A 23,798-nucleotide genomic window follows, 5' to 3' on the forward strand; every position below is an offset into this window, starting at 1 on the left:
AAAGTGGTCATTTAAAAGACATAAACAGAGGGCCTGGAGAGATGGCTCAGAGGTTAAGAGCACCGACTGCTATTCCAGAGGTCCTGAGTTCAATTCCCAGCACCCACATGGTGGCTCACAACCATCTGTAATGAGATCTAGCACCCTCTTCTGTATACATAATAAATAAATAAATCTTAAAAAAAAAAAGACATAAACAGAAACTTAAAGGAACTCTGACTTTTTGCTAATTTTGTTTGTTTCTTTTTTTGAGACAAGGTTTCTCTATAGTTCTGACTGCCCTGGAACTCATAGTCCATACTGTCCTTGAACTCAAAGAGAGCCCCCCCCCCCCACCTCTCACACTCTGCCTCCCAAGTGCTGGGATTAAAGGCATGTGTCACCACTGCCGGCAAGATAAATTTTTTTCTTTTTAAAGATTTCTTTTCAACTTTAATCCTAGCACTTGACGGGCAGAGGCAAGTGAATCTCTGGGTTCAAGGCCAGCCTGGTCTCTAGAGCGAGTTCCAGGACAGCCCTTATGAGCACTGGCTGTTCTTCCAGAGGGCCTGACTTCAATTCCCAGCACCCACATGGTGGCTCACAATTATCTATGAGATCTGGTGCCCTCTTCTGACCTGCAGGCATACATGCAGACAAAGCACTCCTACATAAAAAAATTACATTAATTAATTAATTTTAAAAGACCAATACAAAATAAAAAGTATGCCATTTGGGTAATCCTGCTCTTTGAAACCTTGACCTCCATCTATTGGCCTCAGAATGAAAGTATTTTGTTTTGTACCTACGAAACACACACCAGAAATGAGCCTGTGGTCGCTCTCACTAAATTACTAAATTTGTGAAGGTCTAACATTGGATTTTGTTGGTGTGGTAGACCTAGGGAACTAAAGATTCTAAATTTTGCTTAATGAGTACAAGCTGAGCTACTATATAGAAGATTTCTGTATAGTTCTGTGTAATGATGCCAAATGTTGCTGGCTCCTTTACATGTTAGCTGTATTTATATGCCTGCTGTACTGTATAAGCCAAGATGCATGGTTTAGGATCAATGCTCAGGGGCCAAGGTGATGGGAATTGTTAGTGGTGCTTCCTGAACTCCCCAGGCCTGTGTTCACATGCTCCTAACTGTACTGACTAGTTAGCTGCTTCAAACAAAGATCATTAGACATGCCCTAACACTGCACACTCCAAGCAGTGTTTCTAATGATTAAAAGGTATTGGATGCCGGGCGGTGGTGGCACATGCCTTTAATTCCAGCACTCGGGAGGCAGAGCCAGGCGGATCTCTGTGAGTTCAAGGCCAGCCTGGGCTACCAAGTGAGCTCCAGGAAAGGCGCAAAGTTACACAGAGAAACCCTGTCTCAAAAAACCAAAAAAAAAAAAAAAAAAAAAAGGTATTGGACATCGACCACTTAAGGAACACACCTATAAACAATACTTAATTTTCAAGCTAGTTTTCATTAAACATTTGCTCTTGTTGGTTGTTTTGGTGAAGCTTTTTCATTGTTGGCTGCTAACATTCTGTAGAAGTACAACCGCCAACAAAACAAGGTGAGAAGCATTTCTGAGATGCTAGGGCTTCACCCGCAGGAGAAACAGAATTCCAACACAAGAATAGACTCCATGCAGGCCTGATCTAAAGCCAATCGTCTATAACTCTTATCTGCTTAAAATTAACTATGAGGTTTTATTGGTATTAACTCTTGACATCTGTCACTCTCCAACATGGGATCAGATAAGAGCAATCTGAACAGATCATTATGGTAATGAGGGAGAGCTGAGATCAACAAATGTATCAAAGCTGTCTTCACAGAAAACTGTTTTGAGACAAGCCTGGTGGGGGGGGGAGTGTCAAAATACAAATGAAGTCACAGTGGGCATGATGACATTTGCCTGGAATGCCAGCGCTCTGGGAAACCTGAATCAGGGTGATGGTGAGTTGGAGGTTGGCCTAAGTGTCACAAAATCCCGTTTCAAACCATGAGGGAGTAGGGTTGCTTGTGCCGGACCTTCCAAAAGTAGCCAATACCAAGAGCTAGGGGAAAAGGGTTATTTTTTGTCTTTTGAGACAGAGTTTCTCTGTATAGCGCTAGCTGGCCTCGAACTCACTCTGTAGCCCTAGCTGTCCTGGAACTCACAGAGATCCTGCCTCTGCCTCCCGAGTGCTGGGATTAAAGGTGTGTGCCACTACACCCTGCTGGGAAACCAGTTCTTATTTTTGGTTACCTATGGGAATGTCTTCTAACCTTCTAACCTCCTTGTATTCTGGAAAAATGGTCTAGAAACCTGTTCTTCGTGGCTCTTCTTTGCTGTTCATCCACTCCTGATTTAACCTGAAGCACCTACCTAAATTAAAATGCACCTACAAATAACAGTATTTTGGGGGCCAGTGAGATATATGCTCAGTGGGTGAAGTCTGCTGCTAAGCCTGATGACCTTGAGTTAGATCCCCAGTTTCTACATCAGGGGGAGCTGAATCTCTAGGTTGTCTCTGACCTCCATATGCACGAACGTGCGCACATAAATTGTAATAAAAATTTTTAAGTAAAATAAGAGCATTGTGGGAAGACGCATGGGTCATTCTTCCAGCACCGCCACACCAAGGCTGTGTGAACCCTAAGACTAGGGAGTAACATAGGCAATTAAAATTTATTTATTTATATGTATGCACTTCTGTGGGTATTCACTCACGACTGCGTGAAGGCCGGAGGACAACCCACAGGAGTTGGTTCTCTCTTGCTACTGTCTGTGTGAGTCCTAAGGATCAAACTCAGTCAGGCTTGGTAGCTTTTATCTACTAAACTATCTCATTGGCCCAACCTAGACACTTCCAACGTTCAGAGCTCTACAAAGCGGGGCTACTCTCCTTTATAGGGTGTGCCTCCACATTAAAATCTACACGAAATCTGGTCTAATCAGTATCCTAAGATTTTTTTTCTAGTCCCTCTGTGCTAGGGATTGAATCCAGGGCAACCGGCATGCTAGACACACAGCTACCCCTGAGCTACACCCCCAGTTCTGCCTCCAGGGAATCTGAAGGTGAATAAAATACCAAGCAAGACCAGAAAACTGTTTTTTGTTTTGTTTTGTTTTGTCATCTGAGGCTCAAGTAGCACAGGCTGGCCTTGAACACCTGGATCCTTCTACCTCTTCTTCTCAAGTGCCGAGTGTTGGGATTACAGGCATATGCCACCATACTTAGTTTTAAGAACTTTCAATAAATGTTTTAATAACCATAGAGTGCCTGAGCACTCGACAAAGGACTCCATGACCAGAAAGTAATCACTTTTGTTTATCTAGCAATTTGGGTGTGGTGGTTTACTCCTCCTTATCAAAGCACGTACAAAAAACACATTAGCAGTCTCCCGTGGTGGCGCATGTCTTTGATCCCAGAGAGTCAGAGGCAGGTGGATCTATGTGAGTTTGAGGCCGGCCTGGCCTACACCTCTGTAATCCTAACACTCCAGGGGCTGAGGCAAGAGGACAGCTGCAAGGTGGTCAGTCTGAGCTGCTTAGTGAGACTCAACTATTTAAGACAGAAACTACAGAAAAGCCTTTCCAGGAAGTGGGAGGCAAAAGGGGATGCCACGAGGAAATTTGAGACCAGGAGCACACTAGTGGGAGAAAACAGCAATTAAAGAATTCACGGCCTATGGACAATTGTATTCCTTTTTTTGAATTGCACGGGTCCCCACCGGGCGGCCAGCTGTTCAAACATCTGTGTAAGAACTGGATATAAGGCCATGACTGCTCTCGTTCGGATTAGGAACTTACTAAAGCTTCACGTTATTACTAAACCCAGAAATGTAAGTAAGAGTGTCCGCATCCTCCTCAGTCAAATATCCTTCCCTTCTTCACACCAGCGCTGCGTCTGCCAAAAAACGGGCGCCAACTTGCAAGAGGGAGCCCCAAATCGGAGGCTCGCAGCCGCCTGGGCTTCTGCCCCACGCTGCCCCCTGGTGGTCACCTCTGTGGCCTCGGCGTCCCGGAGTCCGGCTCCCCAGCCCCAGGTCTTCCACCCACCCCCTTCACCTCCTTCCAGTCCCCTCCCCTTCCTCCCGACAGCGTCCCCTTCCTCTCTGTCCCGCTCCCCGCCGCTGCCACCCCCGCTCCCGCAGTCTCCTGGCCCGCGCCCACTGCTCCGGGCTGGGCTGGGCACTTGTCACAGCCCCTTCCACGGCGGTCCGGGCGCTCCGGCACCCCGCGGCTCCTTCCCCCTCACCTCGTCCCGAGCGCTGCCGGCTTCGCTCTCACTGGGCCCGCCAGTTTGGTCCCGTTTCTTTCTCTAGTTAAGACTCCCTGCCAGGGGCCGTCACTTTTTGGCCTTTTCACATATGCATATTTGGGGGACCTTTACTCCCCCCCCCCCTCGCGGAGAAATGGAGGCAATAAAATGGCGGACCCGGAAGTGAGGACCCGGTGACTATGCCTCCTGGCGGAGGAATCTGAACGGAATGGGTTAGAAAACCCACTTAGCCCTGCGGTCAAGACTGTAACGCACCTCCGAGGCCGATTTCTTCCTACTGAGGACCTCTTGAGCTCGAAAAGCGTGTGCCGAGGGCATCCTGAACGGGGACTACTTAGCGAGGCGCAGGATCATTGATTACGTGGCTTACGTGAGGCATAGTTCCGGCAGGGGACGGACCCAGATGGTTCGTTTTGGCGCCAACGCGTGCAGGGCTGAGGGGAAACTCGGTTCCTGGTGGGTCTCTCTGGAGTGTGCGCGCTGCCTGACCACTGCTTCTCCGCGGGGCTAGCCTCAGGGTGGGGGGAGAATCTGCTTCCTGGTCTCAGCCTCGGTGAGACTGTTCGGGATATTCCTGGACGTGCACGTGAATCGGACACCTGCCTGACCAGACACTTGGCCAATTACAGCCTGAATATACAGACATTCTAAGGGAAGAGAAACTTAAAACTTTTGGGGGCGACTGGAAGGGGATGAGGCATGAAGTTGAGGGGGAAAAAAGGGAAAAAAAGCCCTTCAAAAATCAGTAACAGATAGCCGGGTGGTGGTGGCGCACGCCTTTAATCCCAGTACTCAGAAGGCAGAGCCAGGTTGGTCTCTGTGAGTTCGAGGCCAGCCTGGGATACCAAGTGAGTTCCAGGAAAGTCGCAAAGCTACACAGGGAAACCCTGTCTCGAAAAACCGAAAAGAAAAAAAAAAAGTAAAAATCAGTAACAAACAAGCCTCTAATTGAGGCAGAGAGATCTTTGAATTCAAGGTCCAAGTTCCAGGCCCCAAATTTAAACAAACAAGGTAAACATAGTGGCACACCCCTGCAGAGGCAGGTGAATCTGTCAGTTCATGGATTATATAGTGAGTTCCAGGACAGCCAGAGCTAGTGAGACTCTGTCTCAAAAAAATAAATAATATGAACAAACAAAATACAAATAAGTAAAAAATAATAGTTAAGAATGGGCTGGGGTGCTGCTGGGCGTGTTTGATCACGTCTTTAATCCCATCACTCTGGAGGCAGAAGCAGGTGGATCTTGGTGAGTTCGAGGCCAACCCTGTCTACAAAGCAAGTGTCCAGGCCAGCCAGAACTGTTACACAGAGAAACCCTGTCTCAAAAACAAACAAACAAAGAATGGGCTGGGGATGTGGCTTAGGGTTTAGGAGCACTAGCTGCTTATTGAGGGACTCTAGGAGGGCCTTGTAAACACCTGGCAAGCACTTCTACCACTGAGCTACATCCATCCCAAATCATTCTTCCTCCAAGTCAGTATTAGAAAGACAAAGGAAGAGCTGAATGTGGAAGCATGAGTAAATCCCAAGATTTACTGTAGCACTTCACCGAGAAGAGAAAACTAAAACCCAGACTTGGGATTGAACGTCTTTATTAAATAACTGAATAAATGGCAGCACAAACCAGCAGCAATAACTTCGGAAGGAATGGGGACAGGTGTAGGGTCTGAATATAATGGTTTATTTCACGGTCTTACAGTAGCTGAAGAACTATGCCCAGGAACCACTGATGCTATCACATACCGAAACTACAGAAAGGCAAAGCTGAAATACTAAGGACACTCTGCCTGTTCCATGACTGAATCACAATTTTATATAAATCATCCCACTACTCTGCTTTCACTTTAGAGCATATAAATCTTTTGCCTTTTATGGATTCTCCTAATACTAAGGTTTCCCACATGAAGACTGAAATCTGATTTTCTGAAAGTTTCCAACCCACAGCTAGGAGCAGTTGTGAATGCTGAAGGAACTATTTCTGAAATGATTCCATGCTTTTCCTCACTTCCATTCTCCAGGATGTATTATTTCCTCTTGTGCCCATAACTACCCCCACATTTCTGGGGAAGAGAATGCACCAAAAGAAGAAACAGAACTTCCTGCCTTAGCCTTTTAGGAATCCTGTTTGTAGAAAGCATCTCAAAACTCCCAGGTTCTCACTACTTCTTGAAGAAATACTTGCTTATTGGCTCCATGCAGGAAATTAGGGAGGATCAAGGAATCTGTAAAGCCGATTAAAATGTAACAAAGAAAAAAAATCAGTGTCCCATTTTGCACAACTGTACTTCTCTCTGGTGCCCCCAACAAGGATGGTTTTCTGGGACTAGTTAATATTCTTGGGGTTGGGGGTAGAAATCCTATGATCTAGTACTCCATTGACTTTGTGCCTAGAAGGCTTCTGAGAGACATGGAGTAGGCAGATAAATAAATAAATAGATAAATAAATAAGTAGATAAATAAATACATACATACATACAAACATACAGTTCAATTGGCAGATTCATCGGCACCACCAGCACAGGAGAGGGAAGAGAACACGATTAAACCGGGAAAGGCTGAGAAAGGAAGGGGCTGAAAAGGGACAGCAATGGGGTAAGGGGCGGGAGAGAGACGTTTTGGCCTTAAAGCAAGTCCAAGTCGATGGAGTGGATGCTGGCAATGGGAGCTCTCCAGAAGTTGAAGGTGCTGTACGCGAGGAGGGGGTCACCTCCAGGGTTGTTCTGCTCCGCTCCGGTCGACTGAGCGCCCGTCTGGCCAACGCTGTCGTCCTTGCTCTTGTAGGTGGATGTATCCGACAGGCCCAGGCCTTCTAGTTCCGACAGATCCAGTTCTGGGATGGGCATCCTCCAGAACAGAAAGGAGCTGTACTGGCTACTCACAGGGTCCCTCATACTTCCCTGGGGAAGAGCAAATCACTCGTTAGTCTTCATGCTAGAGCAAGTTCCTTGCCCCAAGGCTTCCCTCGCTTAAACTGCTCGTTTTTGTTTGCTCTGGTGAATAAACCAAATTTTCTAAGACAAGTACCAGGAACTCTTTCGATTACGATTTTGCACCAGCTCCTAGCTTCTCCCCATCTTCGGTGGGCCAGATCCTGCCTACTGCATCAGGCTTACCTTGGCTCTAAGTTTTCCTGCAGTAATATACCTTGGGCCTTATGCACAGTAGGCAGGAACTGTATCTCTCTACTCTCAGGTATGATTTCCGAGGCTTTCTGAAATCTGGCCCCACTCTTGTGTGTGTGTGTGGTATTGAGGGGTTGACAGATGCTGGGTGTGCTAGGCAAATGTTCTAACCCTGAGTTATACCCTAAGCCTGCTTTTTACCTTTACTTTTAGACAGGATCTTACTGACTTGCCCAGTCCAACTTTGAACTTGAAATCTTCCTGCCTCAGCCTCCTGAGTAACTGGGATTACAGGCCTGCTCCACTAGGCCTGCTCCATTAATTAATTAATTGTTCTGAGAATCAAAGCCAGGACTTTGCATGTGCTGGTCAAGGACTCTACACATTTCCAGAACTAAATATTTGGCTTCTTCAAGTCTGTTTAATAAGTTATGATGCTTCTGTAAAGGTCTTCCATGACATGTTCTATTTCTCTTCTTGCCTTTAAACTGACCACAAACTCACCTCCTCCAGGACATAACCCACAAGGTAGTCGCCCCCAGCGCCTTCCCAACACCCTGCAGAGTTTTACCTGACTCCGTCGTGTTTTGGTTACAGATCACGATGGACTGGATATGTGTTATGCATTTATCTACTTAAAGAGACCAAAAATTCCTCCATGGGTAAAAACCCACCTACTAGATTGGGCATGGTGGCGTATGTCTTTAATCCCACCATTCAGGAGTTAGAAGCAGTTGATCTCTTGAGTTCCAGGTCAGCCTGGTCTACAGAGTCAGTTCCAGGACAGCCAGGGCTACATAAAGAGACCATGCCTCAAAAACAAAACAAAAACAAAAAACACCCTCTGCTGTGGACATCGTTCTGTAAAAATAAAACACTGATTGGCCAGTGGCCAGGCAGGAAGTATAGGCAGGACAAGGAGAGAGGAGAATTCTGGGAAGTGGAAGGCTGAGTCAGGGAGACACTGCCAGCCGCTGCCATGACAAGCAACATGTAAGATGCCGGTAAGCCACGATCCACGTGGCAAGGTATAGATTTATAGAAATGGATTAATTTAAGATAGAAGAACAGTTAGCAAGAAGCCTGCCATGGCCATACAGTTTGTAAATAATATAAGCATCTGTGTGTTTATTTTATAAGTGGGCTGTCGGACTGCTGGGGCTTGGCGGGACCCAGAGAGAACTCCAGCTACAACCCTCCCCCAAAAAAAGCAAAACAAACACATCTACTTTTGGGTAAAGCAGGAGCTAGACCTTACATATAAACATTAATTTGTCCTCACTAGCATAGTGAATACTTTGTTACTCACACATTTGTCCCCAAAGTGACAAGTCTTTATTATGTCTCTCTGGCCTAGCTCTCCTCAGAACAAACCCAGATGCTAGAAGAACTTTGTTCTACTACACCAGGATCTTTTCCCTCTGATCCACACCATAGAGAAAATCTGACCACATACAACAACCAGGTTGGAAGTACCAGGTAAGGAAGCAAAGTTGAGATCAGAAGGAAATGGTACCTTGACAGAATCTCAGCTTTTTCTGGAGACAGGGTCTCACTATGCAGACCAGGCTGGCCCTGAACTCACCAAAAGCCGATGGCCTCTGCTTCCTGAGTTCTGGGGTTAAAGGCACATGCCACTATGCCCAACTCCTTTTTCCACGTTTGAACGATCAGTTGTAATACCTTTGCTTCTCATCCAACCCACACCTCCCTGACTGTGTGACCAGTAGAGTTCTCTGGAGCCTCCATGGATTATTTACTAGCCAGGAAAGGGCAAGAAGCTTTAGGTTAAATGTTCCCAAAGGAGCAAAAAGAACATTCCAACTACCCCAAAAATAGAAGCCGGAGTTTCAAAAAGCCTTTCTGGAACACACTATCAGCCCTTACCAGCCCATGACTCCTAAAAAGTGGCCTTAAGTAGGTTCCAAAATGTCCCTACATGATGTGAAATGTCTCTACCAAAGTAGGATAATTAACCTAGAACACAATCTGCAGGAAATGTGGGGTTCTAAATGGTCAGTGGGTAGACCAGAAGAGGGTTTTTGTTTTTGAGTCTTGCTTCAAACTCAACTCCAGTTCAGGCTGACTTTGAATACAAAGCCTTCATGCGAAGGCTTCCATAGTGCTGGAATTACAGGAATGGATCACCACACCAGGCCAGAACTTTTGGGCTGTTTTTTTGTTGTTTTTTTTTTTTTTTTTTTTAAGACAGGGTATTCCCTTGTAACCCTGGCTGTTACTTGGTATGTAGTCCAGCTGGGCCCCAAACTTCTGGCAATCTTCTTGCCTCAGTCTCCAGAGTAATGGCATTCCAGCTGTGGACCACACACTTGGTGTTTCAGATTTTGCCTTCTCCCCTTAATCTTGTGCAAGGATAGACAGACACAGGTATACACACGGCCTCACTCACACTCATGAGGATATGGAAGGAGGCAAGAGGACAGCAGGTGTGCTGCTCTATCAATACATGCCCCATTCCCTTGAGACAGGTCGCTCTGAACCTGGAGCTAGCCTGGTAGCCAACAAGTCCAGCCATCCTGCTGTCTCCACCCTCCCATATTTCTGGGGCTACAGGCAACCATACCCACTTTTATTTGGCTTCTGGGGATTTGAACTCAGGTTCTCTCTCTCTCTCTTTTTTTTTTTTTTTTTTTTTTTTTGGTTTTTCAAGACAGTGTTTCTCTATTTTTAACAGCTCTGGCTGCCCTAGAACTTGCTTTATAAACCAGGCTGGCAGCCGGGCAGTGGTGGTGCACATCTTTAATCCCAGCGCTCAAGAGACAGAGCCAGGCGGATCTCTGTAAGTTCGAGGCCAGCCTGGTCTAGGGAGTGAGATCCAGGACAGGAACCAAAACTACACAGAGAAACCCTGTCTCTCAAAAACAAAACAAAACATAAACCAGGCTGGCCTCAAACTCAGAGATCCGCCTGCCTCTGCCTCCTGAGTGCTGGGATTAAAGGTATTCGCAGCAATCAAGAGGCTCAGGCAGTAGTTTGAGGAGTATGAGTTTGGGTCCAGGCTGGGCAAGACCCTGGCTCCAAGATAACAAGCAAAATAATAATAATAAATCATTTTTTTTCAGGCAAGGTCTCATAGCTCAGGTTAGCTTCAAAATCTAACTCCTGTTCCTCCTGCCTTCATCTCCCAAATGCTGGGTTTCCAGGCATGAGTCAGGACAGCTGGCTTAAAAAAGCAAATTCTGGGTTTATTTCATTTGTCCATCCATCCTTCCTCTTCCTTCCCTTTCTCCTTTCTTCTCTCTCTCTGTCTTTCTGTCTCTGTTCTCTCTTCTCTCTCTCTCTCCATCTCTCTGTATCTCTTTCTCTCTGTCTCTCTCATCAAGCTCCAAAATAAGCCCCTGGGAACTGAACATTACTCAACAGAGAAGCAGTTTAACAAGAGCGTGATTCCGGGACTGAAGCAGGGCCAGGGAGTTTGTAGAAAGGTGAGGTCACTGCCCTATGAACTCAGCTCTGATCATCTCCATGGTAACATGCAGAGAGCTAGCAAGCATGACTGTACCTATAACACCTTTTAGCCAACCAATCCCTGCTTAGGTCTGGGACTGCAAAGAACAAGCCTTAGAAGTCAGGCTGTTACTGACTCTGATTATCAGGGAAGTTTATTACATCACCAGGCTTTGCCTAGCTAGCTGACTCTAAAAAACAAAACAAAACAAAACAAAAAAACACCCTCTCTTATAAGTCTCCTACAGAGTGACCTTCCTATAATACAGGGCATATGATAGACTGTTTTCCAGAGACAATGTCTCAGGTAGCCTAAGAACTGAAGTAGCAGAGACTGATCTTGAATTTCTGATCCTTCTGACACCCAGACTACATCATAGGCTCTTAAGAAAAAAAAATACTCAAAAAAAAATACTCAAAAAAAAATACTCAAAAAAAGAAAAAAAAATAGACTCATTAGGAAAAAGAAAAAAAAATATTTTTGTTCTTTTGAGCTAGGGTCTAGCTATGTAACCCAGGCTATGTAGAAACTTATATAGCCCAGGCTAGCCTGGAACTCAAGATCCTCTCTAGTCACAACTTCCAGCTTCTGGGTGCTGAGATCACAGGTATTATCCTCACACCTGACTTAAAATGAGAAAAAAAAAATTTTTGTTTTAAATTTTGTTGAGACAGGGTCTCACTATGTTGCCCTGGCTGTTCTAGGACTCTTTCTACTTGTTTGACCTTGTAACCCAGGCAAGCTGGGCTGGGAGCATCTGGGGCTTCTCCTCCTCTGCCTGGGATTACAGCTGCATTCCCGCGCCCCACTTTAAGTGAGGTGAGTTCTGAGGATTCCAACTCAGGTCCTCACACTTGGGTGGGTAAAGATGGCATTACTCACTGAGCCATCTCCCTCCCAGCCCTGGCCTGGTACTTTCAGCAATCCTGTCTCAGCCTCCTAGGAGCCAGGAATATAAACATGTACCACCACGCCCCATTATGAACTTTGACCGGGCGGTGGTGGAGCACGTCTTTAATCTCAGCACTCGGGAGGCAGAGGCAGGCGGATCTCTGTGAATTCCAAGCCAACCAGGGTTACACAGTGAAAGCCTGTCTAAAAAAAGACATTTGTTTGTGGTTTTATTTTTGTTTCTTAAACAAGATCTTGACATGTAGCCCAAGTGCTGGCTTCTAACTTGGAATCCCTGCCTCTGCCTCGGAGTCCTGGGATTACAGGCATGTGCCACTGCTCCCAGCTACGAATTTAGTTCTCAAAGTAATTATTTCCTTAGTATATCCTGTTGACTACTTTCTGTGGTTCTAATCTGAATAATAAGAGAGCTGGAGATGGTAGCGAATTCAGGTAACCCCAGCATCTGGCAGGTAGAGGCAGGAGGATCAGGAGTTTGACACAAGCCTGCTACAAGAAACTGTTTTGAAAAACAGAGTAGAGAATGAGCTAGATTTTTAAGTCAGCATTGACAAACCGACTCCTTTCCTTACAAGTGTAACATGGATAGCATGGTTGCCTAAACAATTTATCAGAGACTGGCAGACCTATCATCCAAACTGAAAAAGCTAGAGTCAGGTGTGATGGCACACAACTACAATCCCAGCACTCAGGAGGCTCAAGGATTGTGGGTTCAAGCCTAGCCTGAGCACAACGTGAGTCCAGAGCCCCTCAAAACTCAGACAAAAAGAACATAAACAAAACACAAAACCAATTTGAAATAAAACAATTTAAATGAAATTGTGTGGAAATATTTAAAGGAAATAGTAAAAAGCTGAAAATCTCCAGCCCAGAGACATGTACAGAGACCCAAATTCATTCCAGAAACTGGATGTATAGGCATATGTAGCGTTAAAATAAAAAGATAGGCTGCTTTTAAGCTGGCTTCCCTTTTCCTTCCTTAAATTTCCTTCACCCATCTTTTTACCTATTTTTATCTTTTTTTTTAAAAAAATAAGTTATTTAATTCTGTTTTATGTGCATTGGTGTGAAGATGTCATATCTTCTTCTGATATGACAGTTGTGAGCTGCCATATGGTTACCGGGAATTGAACCCGGGTCCTCTGGAAGAGGATCTGAGGATCCAGTGCTCCCCCACCTATGTCTAATCTTAAAGGCACTAGATGGGGACTGATGCCATGATACCGGCTCAATAAATGTTTCCCGATGCCATCCATTTTGAATTATCCAGATATTTTAGGCAAAGTAACTTCTAAATTTCATTGTCAGTTCCTAGAGATACAATGATTAATAACTACACACATTCAAAAGATACGCTTTCTTTAAGCCACATGGACACACCCAAATACCCTTTGTCCAGACCCCCTCCCCATGAGCATCCAAGGCCTACTCCACAGGCCTTGCTGTGTCATGCTACCGTGCAGTCTAAGGGTGGAGGGTGGACATGGAAGCTCTCTGGTATCTCTCACGTTGCTCTAGGATTTTCCTATCAGCCACAACCTTCCCCACTAATTAAGAGGGGCTGCAAAGGAAAATTTGCTCTCATCAGTGGTTCCCGTGGGCTGCACTGATCGAAACATGCCATCAGGCAATTCCACGGTCGCCCCCACCTGTCCTACCTCAAGGCTCTTTGGAGTAAAAAAAATCTGAGGGGGGGGGGGAGATTGTTAAAGGTTTGGATCATTCTCAATAGTATCCCATATTTAAAAAAAAAAAAAAAAAAAGAGGAAAAGGAAAAAAGGGTACCCTACTCCCCAAAACTCCCTTCCAACTGATACAGAGCAGTGAAGGGGTGGAAATATAAAGAAGTAGAGGCTACAGGAATTATAGTAGGAATAAAGATTCACCAAATAACTGGTAGCAAAAATTATAGCTTGGAAAGGGAGATGCAGATAACTAGACACTAGACAGAAGTCATTAGATGCACAGGGCAAAAATTATAGGAAAATGGATACATGAAATGAGGAGCTAAAAGCCGAGAAATAATTACAGGTGAAGAGCTAGAAATGAACGCTTAGGTCCATGATAAGGCATAGATGGAGATCTCAACAGAGATAAAAACCTGGTACCAGCTGCCCATTGTTCGTAGCGCCCCCTTCTCTCCTATTCAACCGTCCCCCACCTAGTCTCACACGGGGGTCTTGCAGGCTTGAGAAGGCGCCCCTCTAATCTAGGTTACCTGTTACCAATGAATGACTAGCGTGTTCCGAAGACGGAGGGGATGCCTCAGGGGCTCGGGGGTCGGTTCTGGCCCGGAGAGGAGGAGGAGGAGGCTGCCGAAGGAAGCCCGCTGGGGGGACGAGGCGGCTTTGTCTCCTCACGCCTTCTCCCTCGTCTGTGACAGAGGCGGCCGCCGGGTCTCCCCTGCAATGCAGCCCCTCCTAGCGAGGGCGGAAGCGCTCCCCGCCCCCTCTCTGCCTGACTCGGCTAATTCGAATGATAGGTTCCGGAACACGCCACCCGGGCTAGCGCCTCGCCCCCGGCTCGCCCGGCACCCCCACCTCTCCAGCACCCCCCAGCTGAGCGGGGTGCGATGGCCGGCCAGTTAATTGCCCTCTAACTTAGATGTATGGATTAAAAGGTCTTCCCGCTAGACCACAGAACGGCCCTCCTTGCCCACTGGGAGGACTCAAGGTGGGGGGACACTTGGGGAGGCTCGGAAAGGCCCCCCAGCGCGTGCTCGCCTCTGCGCCGGCGACAGGTGGACAGGCCCAGCGCGGACACTTGGGGTGCTGCGGCTGTCCCCCCGCGGGCCACGCCGTGCGCCCCGGGGCGGGCAGGCCTAGGCGGAGCGCGCTGCGCTCGGCTCGCAGCCCCGCGGCTTTCGTAATCGCGTCGCCGGCGTTTCCGCCCTCGGCCGGCCCCACCTCTGCCGGGCCCGCCCTCGCCTCGCCGCCGTGCCGAGCAGCAGCCCGGGAACCCGGAGTGGCGGAGCCCCCGCCCGCAGCGGCCACCGCCTGGACGCCGGGGGAGCCGCAGGTGAGAGCGCCGCCGGGCGGGCCGGGCTGCGCGCGGGCGGGCGGCCGGCCGGCGGGGAGGAGGGCAGGGCAGGGCGGCGGGGAGGAGGTCGCCGGCACCGTCCACGCGCGGCCAGCGCCAGCCGGGGGAAGGCGAGGGACTCGGCGATCGCAGCGTGGGGGCCGGGCGGGAGGTGCGAAGCGACCCGGGGCTCCTCGCCGGCCCACTGACCTCAGAGATCGGCTGTCCCGGACCAAACGGAGGGGTGCGGGGGGGGGGGGGGGTGCCGGAAGGACTAAGCCAGACCGAGGCCGGCCCGGAGAACAGTGACAGAGCCAGGACGATCCCCTGAGGGTCCCATCTTAGTTCCGAGTGGGTGGGGGGACAGAGCTGGAGTCTGATGGGAAATATTGGGGGAGGGAAACACATTAGGGTCTCCTGTTTTCTCAAGTCCCCAGAAGCCCTTTCCTGGGGTTAGGGTACGGCTGGTACTAGAACAAATGTCTGTCACTTGGCTGAAAATGGGCCCGTTCCTCTCTCCAGGGCCCCTCAGCGGCCCGCTGTGTCTGGAGGGTCTCCACACAGGGACCAGCTGCATCCCTGGGCGTCCAGCCAGAATTTGCCCACACTCTGCTCAAGTCTCTTTCTCTCCAGCTGCTTCTTGTGAAGGCTTGTCAGACAGCGGCTTGGAGGCCTTGGGGCTGGAGGCAGCGGGACCGGGAAAACCGGTTTGGGGCTACCACAGGACCCGGGAACTACCTGAGTACATCCTTCCTCCCGGGCTCTTTTTCCCCACCCCCGTCCTGCTTGCCCCTTCTACGGTTCGGCCCACCGTGACCATGACCGTGCTTTGGAGATTGTCATTGCAGGTTCTGGATTTCTTGTGGAACTGAGAGGGGCCCCAGTCAGGATGTGGCTTTGTGCGGTCTAATCCTTGATCCCTTCCCCGTCTCCTTCCTTTTTTTCTGTGGGGATGAAGTGGTGGGCAGTGGATGCAGCATCGCTCCCTCCTCAGCTCACCAGCCCAGGCCTCATTTGTCCCTATCCCAATCGTTGGCTGCTTTAAAACAGAGTGACAGCCAATGCCTAGTACTTCCTTTTCTGGCTTTGTTCCTCTTCTCCCACCCCACACTACCGCACTGACCCTGGCCTGTCTTCACACTCCGACTCCGCCTCCAAGTTTCAGGGACCCTAATGTCCTAGGGAATGGAGTTTCCTGGTCACCTCTCATCATCATGGGTTGTTTCGTGCCAAGTCCCACACACACTTTCCCTCCACCCAGCGTGGTCAGGTCCCTGGAAGAGAAACAGAAACGTCCTTGTTCCCTCCAGGGCCCCTTTCCTCTCCCTCCTCCTCTTCCCTGCTCCCAGCATTGGCCACCTCTGTCCACTCAGCTTTGAGCAGGGTGGAGAATCCTGGGTAGAGTCCAGCCTCAGTATGGACTGTCTGGTAGTGTTGGGGGTTTCCTCTGATTCTTTATTGTTTTCTCCGTTTCCCCAACCCTTACCACCGGCCACCATCATGACAAGCCTTGTGACCGACTTTCCCACTGACCAGGCCTCCCCTCTCTGGACAGCTGTGTTCTGACCAGTCCTGGTTACTCCTCCTCCCTCCCAGGGGTGGGAAGGGAGGTGAGAGAAAGCCCAGACTCTTGGGTTCTTTCCTACCCTAGAAGCTATGTTCCACTGAGTGATCTCATCTCAGGGCTGCTAGAAAACAACACAGAAAAAAACACTTGAAAAAAAAAAAACAAACAAAACTCCGTTTTTTTGGTCAGTCTAGGCGGATGGAGCACCCAGCTTCCAGCCTCAAGCCTAGAGGAAAGGCCCGTTCCCATTCATGCTACTGTTTAATATTCATGAACTGCCCTATTGGACTCCTGGGCAGTGCTATAGGACAGGGAAGTACAGTCCGTGCAGAGGAAACTCTGATGGGCCGTCACCCCGGGTTGGCGGCAGGAAAGAGGGGAGAAAGTTCTGCCTTGGACACAAGTGCTACAGGAAAGTTCCTGTGTCTGGTTCACTGGGTGCTTGGAAGTGGTGGGAAGGAGGAAGAGAACGCGTCCCAGTGGGAGGGGAGGGGGCAGGGAGGCCTGAGCCTTATAGGACGGAAGACACCGAACCGTACAGGATGGGACCTTGTGAGAAAGGGTGGGGAGGCTGCGAAGTGATTCCTCAGGACATTACCTGTAAAGGGCACGCACACACAGCCTACACAAGGTCAGATATTAACTCTAAATGGACTCCGGGAGGCCGCTGGGCCGCAGCTGGGGGAAGTGAGGAGGCACCAAGGCGCTGGAGTGAGCAGGAAGAAATTCCTCGCTCCAGAAGTATTTGTGGAGGCCGGCACCTCTGCAGCTAGCCTCCTGGGAACTAGGTGGTCCTGAGGCAATTTAGGTGTTGGGGCAAGGTAAGAGAAAAGGGAGGCCAGGGCGGAGGCCTTGTTTGTGAGAACAAAAACCACTATTTCCTCTTCAGAGTCACTCACATGCCCCTCCCCTCCGCCCCAGCCCAGGCAGAAGGGAGCTGAAGTTGGTAGCACCCTACCTGTTCATTTCTGTCGCTGTTTGGTTTTCTCTGTCTCATCCAGAGTCCTTAGCCCCTTCCTCCCTGGTCCCAGGAGTCACTGCGCCTCACCCTGTTGATGGTCTTTTTGCACTATTCATTGTAAGAAGCAACCGTGAGCCCCCTGTGTTTGGAGGGGGTCAGCATTGGGGTACGGTTGTAGAGCCTCCAAGAGAGAAGATGGAGGTTTATCAGAAGGTCTGGAGGATGGGGATGGCGGGGGATGTTTCTCACTAACCTTTTTTTTTTTCTTTCTGCTAAAATTCAGGATCCCACATCTAAAGAAGACAGTGCCTGCCTGCCCAAGCCTCTTGCTAATGCTTCACCACACAGCTAAGGGTCTCTAGGATCTCTAGGATTCCCGAGCCATCCAGCTGTGTGAGCCCAGGGTGTTGTTACATCTGAGAGTGAGGGCTGGCCGGTTAGCAACAGAACAAGAGCCCTCTGGGGCGTCTGGCAGAGGCCCGAAGCTGGAACCATCAGGGAATATGAGTGAATTTTGGCACAAACTGGGCTGCTGCGTGGTTGAGAAGCCTCAGCCGGTAAGTGTCCTGTCCCCACCCCGACACAGGCACAGAAAGTAGTTACCGTGTGCGGTGAAGTGGACACACCATCTCTGGTCTGCCTTCTGAAAACCACACTGCTCACCTACCTCCTGAGAGCTTCTGGGGCAGGCCAAGTATGCACATGTGCAATAAAGGGGCCTGTGTGACAGAAGAGTTGAATAGTTCTAGCTGTCACCTGCTCCTGTTCTGAGGTGGGCAGAGGTTGTAGGTAGAACTGAAGACCTGTCAGCGTCCCCCTCTTCAGCCAGAGGTGTCTTTGCTCTGTCCTTTCTTTGTGTGATCACTCGGCAGACCGTCCTTACCACTCCAGTGACAATGTCTCTGGTTTGTTACTCCAACTTCGTCTTGCCTACCCTGATGTTTGCCCATTATACTGCCAAATCAACCCTTCACTCTTAGTGGTTTTGGGAGACTCCTTCCCCTTCCTCCACGGGAGGAGATGGCTGCATATGTGACTCCCTGTCTTCTCCAAACAGAAGAAGAGGAGAAGACGGATTGACCGCACCATGATCGGGGAACCCATGAATTTTGTCCATTTGACTCACATCGGCTCCGGAGAGATGGGAGCTGGAGATGGACTTGCCATGGTAATAAGGGGAGGGGAAGGGGCTTATTTGGGGGTGTAGTCAAGCGAGGGTCGTAACAGAGTACTTCCTGGGGAAACAAGAGTCTTAGATGGTAGACTTGGTCCCCTGTGGTGTGCATTTCTGATCTCTAGGGTCTATGTAACTTCTTTACAGTTAGCCTACTGGTCTTCATTGAGTGAGGGGAATATATGTTGTAGTAGTTGAAGTTTTTCTCAAACCACGGCTCTCCTAAGAATTAATCAGAGCTAGGACGTAGCTCAGTGGGTAGGGTACTTGCCTAGGATGCAGGAAGCCCTGGGTTTGATCCCCAGCCTTCAGAAACTGGGTGTGGTGACTCAGACCTGTAACCTCAGCACTCAGGAACGAGGGACCAGAGGCTCAAGGTCATCCTGCACAGGGAGTTTGAGGCCAGCCTGGCCTAGAGACCCTATCCCAAAATAGGAAAAAAAGAAAAAAGAAAACCTGTTAAATCAGTGTCAGAGTGAGTCATATTGTGACTGGGAATCCTGGGCCATGAAAGGCCCTGTTCTAAATCATGTCTCTGATGCATCTCTGCTCTTGGTAAGGGAGATGGGTGTGGACATAGTTTTTAATACTGGTTATAAAACTCACAGAGAAATATGGGAGTGGTTTTGTGTGTGTGTGAGGGGGTCTCATTAGTAAATGACTCATTTTTACCTCGTCTTCATGAGACTTCTCTGAGAAGGGTGGTGGTCAGGTTTAAACTCTTCAGACAAATGTCATTGCCAGAAAAGAGATGAGGTCAAGCTCCTCCTGGGGGCACAGGGTCAATTGTTGCTTGGCGTGGAATGTGGAGAGTGAGGTGACGGTGTGACATGTGCTTTTCAACAGACAGGTGCAGTTCAGGAGCAGATGAGATCCAAGGGGAACCGAGACAGACCATGGAGCAATTCTAGGGCCTTGTAGCTCCCATGGGACTGGTAAGTGTGTGCCTGTGCCAGCATAGCCTGATGCCCTGCCTCAGACCCTTAATCCTCTGATGCAAGAGTGAGAAGTGAGCCGGGTGGTGGCGCACGCCTTTAATCCCAGCACTCAGGAGGCAGAGCCAGGCGGATCTCTGTGAGTTCGAGGCCAGCCTGGACTACCAATTGAGTTCCAGGAAAGGTGCAAAGCTACACAGAGAAACCCTGTCTCGGAAAAAAAAAAAAGAGTGAGAAGTGAATGGATGGAAAGAAGTAAAATGAAAATTCAAGAACACAGGATCAAAAAATGTAGGCTCTTTACAAGGAAGGCAGGGGGTGGGGTGGGGGTAGGGGGTGGGGGGGTGGAGTATAGTGGCACACACACATAGTCCCGGCACACTGGAGGTCAAGGCAGGAAGAATAGTTCAAGCTTCTCTTCAACAAATAGTGAAGTCAAGGTCAGTGTAGGCTACATGGTACCCAGGCTCAAAAAACAAAGAAAAAAAAGTGAAGAAAGAGGGCCAGGTGGCAGTGGTGGTCCCCGCCTTTAATCCCAGCACTCGGGAGGCAGAGCCAGGTGGATCTCTGTGAGTTCGAGGCCAGCCTGGGCTACCAAGTGAGTTCCAGGAAAGACGCAAAGCTACACAGAGAAATCCTGTCTTGAAAAACAAAAACACAAAACAAAACAAAAAAAATTTTGAGGAAAGAGCCTTACGGCAAGTTTAAAATGTGCACTATAGGCCGGGCACGGTGGCATATACCTTTAACCCAGCACTGGGGAGGCAGAGGCAGGCAGATTTTTGCAAATTTGAGGTTAGGACTACTTAATGAGACTCTGTCTCCCTTGTACTCCCCCACAAAGATGTACACTATATATAATGTGTGTGTGTGTGTGTGTGTGTGTGTGGTGCCTTCTCCCTCGGGCTTTGTCTTCTTGTCCAGTGGGGTTTTGGTAGGTAGCTAAAGTGACTCAAATTCACTTTGTTTCCCAGGCTGACTTTAAATTCAGGATCCTCCTTTCAGAAACTTCCAAGAGCTAGGACTACAGATGTGTGCTATTGTGTCTATCTCCAGATCATCCTTTTTTTTAAAAAAAAAAAAAAAAAAAAAAAAAAAAGTTTGGCCAGACACTGTGGTTCATGCCTGTAATCCTAGCACTTCGGAAATTGAGGCAGGAGGATTGCTATGTGTTTGAAAGCAGCCGGCTGCTTTCAAGAGTTGATTTTTTTGTTTTGTTTTGTTTGTTTAAATTTAGGCTCTGCAGTCTTGGAGTTCCCGTTCCATGTCCAGCCCAGAAGAAATGCCACCCTCACCAGATCCCTTCTACAACCAGTGACCCAAGGCTCCTTCCTCCCCTCTTCCTAACAAGTGCCTCAAAAGGCATGGGGGCTGGACTCCCTCCACTCCCTCTGGCCTCTGCCCCTCCTGGAGATGGGGTCAAGGCAGCAGGACTGACCAAGTGACTACTGGTGGGCCAGAGGAGCTCAGCTGAAGCTCTGGGCACCCTAGATCTGAGCTGGGGGTTCTCTGGGAACCTGGAATGAGTTCCCTACTCCTGAATGAAGGTCGGGTGCCACCTGTTTAAACTTCTTGCCTTTACTCTTTAACGGAGGCAGGTAGGTGAGGGGACCGCAGCTGCCCCCCTGCCCTCTTTCCTTCTGGAATGAGCAATGCAGTGGTCAGGGGGCGGGGTTGCCACTGCCCAGTCCACGCTGGATTTTAGACCGTAAGCTCACAGCCCTCCATGTCTCTCTGCCGGCCGGCACCAGGGTCTTGCTCCAGTTAGACCTCTAATCCCATGCTTCTGTAGTATTAATAGCTTCCCAGAAATATTCTTTTTTTAATTAATTAAAAATTTAATTTAAGATGAGTTCTTTTAATTACCCCCATCCTGCTGCTATCTCTCCTTGTCCTGTCCTGTCCCTTTTAGGATCCTTGTTTTTCCCATTGAAGAAGAGGTGAGGAATGGATCCTAATTTGACCACATTCCATTTAAGACCTGAGAATCCTGGCCTGCCCTCTGTTAGCCTCCCTGCTGGCCAGGTAAAGGAAGAGGAGGGTTCTGTGTCAAAGCCAGGATGTAGCAAAATGAGCTGTATCTCAGGGTGGACTTCCTGTTAGGAATATGACAGTGGTGAGGGAAATAGGTTGAGAGGACTCTTCGAGCACAGGTCTTAAGATCCTTTATGGAAGGAAGCCTAGCTTTTCAGCTCCAACAGTTTGGACAGTTTGGGCCGTGTCATTCTTTGTAATGGAGGGCTATTCTGCATGCTATAAACTATAGCACCTCTGGCCCACCCTAATGTGGCAACCAAAATGCCCCCGGAAATTGCCAAATGTCTCCTAGGGACAAAATTACCCACAGTTGAGAACTGCAGCTTGAGAGCCAAGGTATGTTGTTTCTTAAGTGATTTCCACATCCCCCACCCCCGCCCCCCAAGTCTGGTTATTCAGCCATGGCTGAGCTAGAACCCTCACAGAACAGGCTCAGCGGAGCTGCGCATCTTCTTTGAACGTAGTGCTTGTGCTTGCATGGGCTCAGGTCTCTGTGACAGACATGTACGATGTGTCTCTGTTTTTTGATCTCTGCAAGAGGGCCTCCCACAGTTCAGAGACAGGAACAGGGTATGCTGGGATAGGAGAAGAGGGCTCAGAAGCCAGCCGTGGAGACACTGGTGGTGCCGCCCACGTGCTGAGCCCCTCTGTGCTCTAGTCCTTGAACCCAGCGTAAGACTCAGGGAGTTTGGAAGATCGAGTGTCACTCACCACGTGGCTGCAGATCCTGCGGCTGCAGATCCTGCGATAGATGGGAAGCACTGTAGGAGCAGAGTCTTTGGGCCCTTTGTTTTCTCAGGTCTTTTTGTTCTGGCCCTTTCTTTACAGGCTGATTAGAAAGGCAGAACAAGACAGATGAGCCGCCACCGGTCCTAGAAGAGAGGGCTGGGGTCTCATTAGCTCTGTAATAGGAAGCTTGTTGTGTGGTAATGGGTCAGGGCTGTGGAAACTGATCCACCCCTGCCGACTCCGACTGGTTACCCCTCACGTAGTGACTGAGGTTTCCGTTTGTCCAGAGCTCAGTGTGCTCCTGTAGTTTTTCAGGCTCTAACATTGGTCGTGGACGTCCACTCCCAGTTTGCTTACTCACAGTTCCTGTCAGGTCTGCCTGCCTCCCTGAAGGGAGCTTACCTTGTTGCCCTAGAGCAGCTCATTAGTTGGAGGCTACATGAACACTTGCGGGCATGGTGGACCTGTGCCCACGGGGCAGCACGCTCCCAGGAAGGCCGTGAACATCAAGTCACAATGGCAAAAGGCTGGACACTGTGGGGGTAACAGGAGGGGATGAGGTGTGGGTGAAGCCGAGCTCCAGCCTTTGTTAACTACTTTGGACACAGTCTTGTCCTGGCTGCTCTCCTGCCTTGAGCTACCTTCTCTAATGTGTATGCCACCACCACTTAACAAAGTGATTGGAGTGGGTTGAGAGTCATAATTTATATTAAAAACCTGATGAACTTTTAAGATACATTTTTCCAATAAAAGAGTTAAGCAAAATAGTTGCAGAGTAATCACTACGAATGTGTGTTAGATCAAAAGATGGGCATGGAAAAAAAAATAAATAACTGGGCCTGGTGGCGCACACCTTTGATCCCAGCACTTGGGAGGCAGAGGCAGGTGGATCTCTCTGAGTTCCAGGATAGCCGGAGTTGTTGCACAGAGAAACCCTGTCTGGGGGGGGGGGGGGGGGCAGGGGAGGGGCACATGGCTGATGAAGATGAACTTGTGTGTCGGCATGGCTTTTCCTGAAGAGGACCAGGGACTGGGTAGGTAAGAAAAGCCACTCCAGTCTCTGGGGTGGAACTCCTTGTTCTTGCTATTTATTCCCTCTCCTTGGTGTTTTGGAAGTACTACCTTTGATCAAGTGTGATGGCACACACCTTTAACCAGCATTCAAGAGGCTGGCAGATCTCTTCCAGGCTGGCTGGAACTATGACATCAGACCCTGCCTCAAAAAATGGATGTTTTAAACAGTGCTGGGGGTGAGGAAGATGAACAGTGTGAACATTTTTATCTTGGAAGACAGGGAATAGAGGAACAAGCTGGAGGCTGCTGTCTCTAAAGTCCCTGAGTAAGTACTTCTGTAAGGACATAAGACCAGCCAGCTAATGGTGACCCACACCTTTAATCCCAGCACTCGGGAGGCAGAGGCAGGCAGATCTCCAAGTTTGAGGCCAGCCTGGGCTATAGAGCGAGTTCCAGGACAGCCAGGGCTATACAGAGAAACCCTGTCTCCTGTCTGGAAAAACCAAAAAAGACACAAGACCAGTGGAAGAGTGTTTGCCTAGCATGTGCAGAGTCCTGGGTTTGACCCAGTCACCACCAAAAAGAAAAATGAGACCAAAATAATGTGGTTT

The 23,798-nt window shown here is 48.9% G+C and overlaps 4 protein-coding genes across 11 annotated transcripts in view; 2 read left to right on the forward strand and 2 right to left on the reverse strand.

The window, feature by feature from the left end:
• Positions 1 to 4,681, reverse strand: part of Gabpb2 (GA binding protein transcription factor subunit beta 2) — a 34,990-nt gene extending 30,309 nt beyond the window's left edge. The window contains exon 1 of one of the 2 annotated variants that reach the window (XM_059265837.1): positions 4,504 to 4,681. The gene's annotated coding sequence lies outside the window, so the exon portion shown is untranslated. Of the gene's footprint in view, positions 1 to 4,224; positions 4,400 to 4,503 lie in introns of those variants that run through there. The other variant, XM_059265836.1, reaches the window with a different exon arrangement.
• A 2,049-nt stretch (positions 4,682 to 6,730) lies between these two features.
• Positions 6,731 to 18,034, reverse strand: Mllt11 (MLLT11 transcription factor 7 cofactor). 7 transcript variants are annotated; one of them, XM_059265841.1, is made up of 4 exons: positions 17,902 to 18,010; positions 17,296 to 17,437; positions 15,973 to 16,044; positions 6,731 to 7,144 (listed from the first exon to the last, which is right to left on the reverse strand). In XM_059265841.1, the coding sequence occupies exons 2-4, from the start codon at positions 17,301 to 17,303 to the stop codon at positions 6,871 to 6,873; spliced, it is 354 nt and encodes a 117-aa protein (XP_059121824.1). In that variant the 5' UTR covers positions 17,304 to 17,437; positions 17,902 to 18,010; the 3' UTR covers positions 6,731 to 6,870. The 7 variants fall into 7 exon arrangements, with proteins under 7 accessions (XP_059121824.1, XP_059121822.1, XP_059121826.1 ...); XM_059265839.1 differs by having other exon boundaries at positions 17,296 to 17,479; positions 17,902 to 18,000; XM_059265843.1 differs by lacking the exon at positions 15,973 to 16,044 and having other exon boundaries at positions 6,731 to 7,146; positions 17,296 to 17,406; positions 17,902 to 18,034.
• LOC131913279 (nascent polypeptide-associated complex subunit alpha, muscle-specific form-like) lies at positions 13,907 to 17,663 on the forward strand. The gene is made up of 2 exons (XM_059265838.1): positions 13,907 to 14,770; positions 17,582 to 17,663. Exons 1-2 carry the CDS (start codon positions 14,357 to 14,359, stop codon positions 17,648 to 17,650), a joined length of 483 nt encoding a protein of 160 aa, XP_059121821.1. The 5' UTR covers positions 13,907 to 14,356; the 3' UTR covers positions 17,651 to 17,663.
• On the forward strand, positions 17,665 to 22,054 carry Cdc42se1 (CDC42 small effector 1). Its single transcript, XM_059265847.1, has 4 exons — positions 17,665 to 17,855; positions 18,356 to 18,466; positions 19,319 to 19,407; positions 20,645 to 22,054. The coding sequence occupies exons 1-3, from the start codon at positions 17,802 to 17,804 to the stop codon at positions 19,391 to 19,393; spliced, it is 240 nt and encodes a 79-aa protein (XP_059121830.1). The 5' UTR covers positions 17,665 to 17,801; the 3' UTR covers positions 19,394 to 19,407; positions 20,645 to 22,054.
• The last annotated feature ends 1,744 nt before the right edge of the window (positions 22,055 to 23,798 follow it).

This window comes from Peromyscus eremicus, chromosome 6 (assembly GCF_949786415.1).
Source record: "Peromyscus eremicus chromosome 6, PerEre_H2_v1, whole genome shotgun sequence".
Classification (NCBI taxonomy): Eukaryota; Metazoa; Chordata; class Mammalia; order Rodentia; family Cricetidae; genus Peromyscus; species Peromyscus eremicus.

Coding starts and splice junctions, on each gene's coding strand:
- LOC131913279 (XM_059265838.1), top strand. CDS start 14,357: ATGTATGGATTAAAAGGTCTTCCCGCTAGACCACAGAACGGCCCTCCT. Junction 14,771..17,581: donor GGACGCCGGGGGAGCCGCAG/GTGAGAGCGCCG, acceptor GCTAAAATTCAG/GATCCCACATCTAAAGAAGA.
- Mllt11 (XM_059265841.1), bottom strand. Junction 7,145..15,972: donor CAACCCATGATGATGAGAGG/TGACCAGGAAAC, acceptor TCTTCCCCAGGG/AAGTATGAGGGACCCTGTGA.
- Cdc42se1 (XM_059265847.1), top strand. CDS start 17,802: ATGAGTGAATTTTGGCACAAACTGGGCTGCTGCGTGGTTGAGAAGCCT. Junction 17,856..18,355: donor TGGTTGAGAAGCCTCAGCCG/GTAAGTGTCCTG, acceptor TTCTCCAAACAG/AAGAAGAGGAGAAGACGGAT. Junction 18,467..19,318: donor CTGGAGATGGACTTGCCATG/GTAATAAGGGGA, acceptor GCTTTTCAACAG/ACAGGTGCAGTTCAGGAGCA.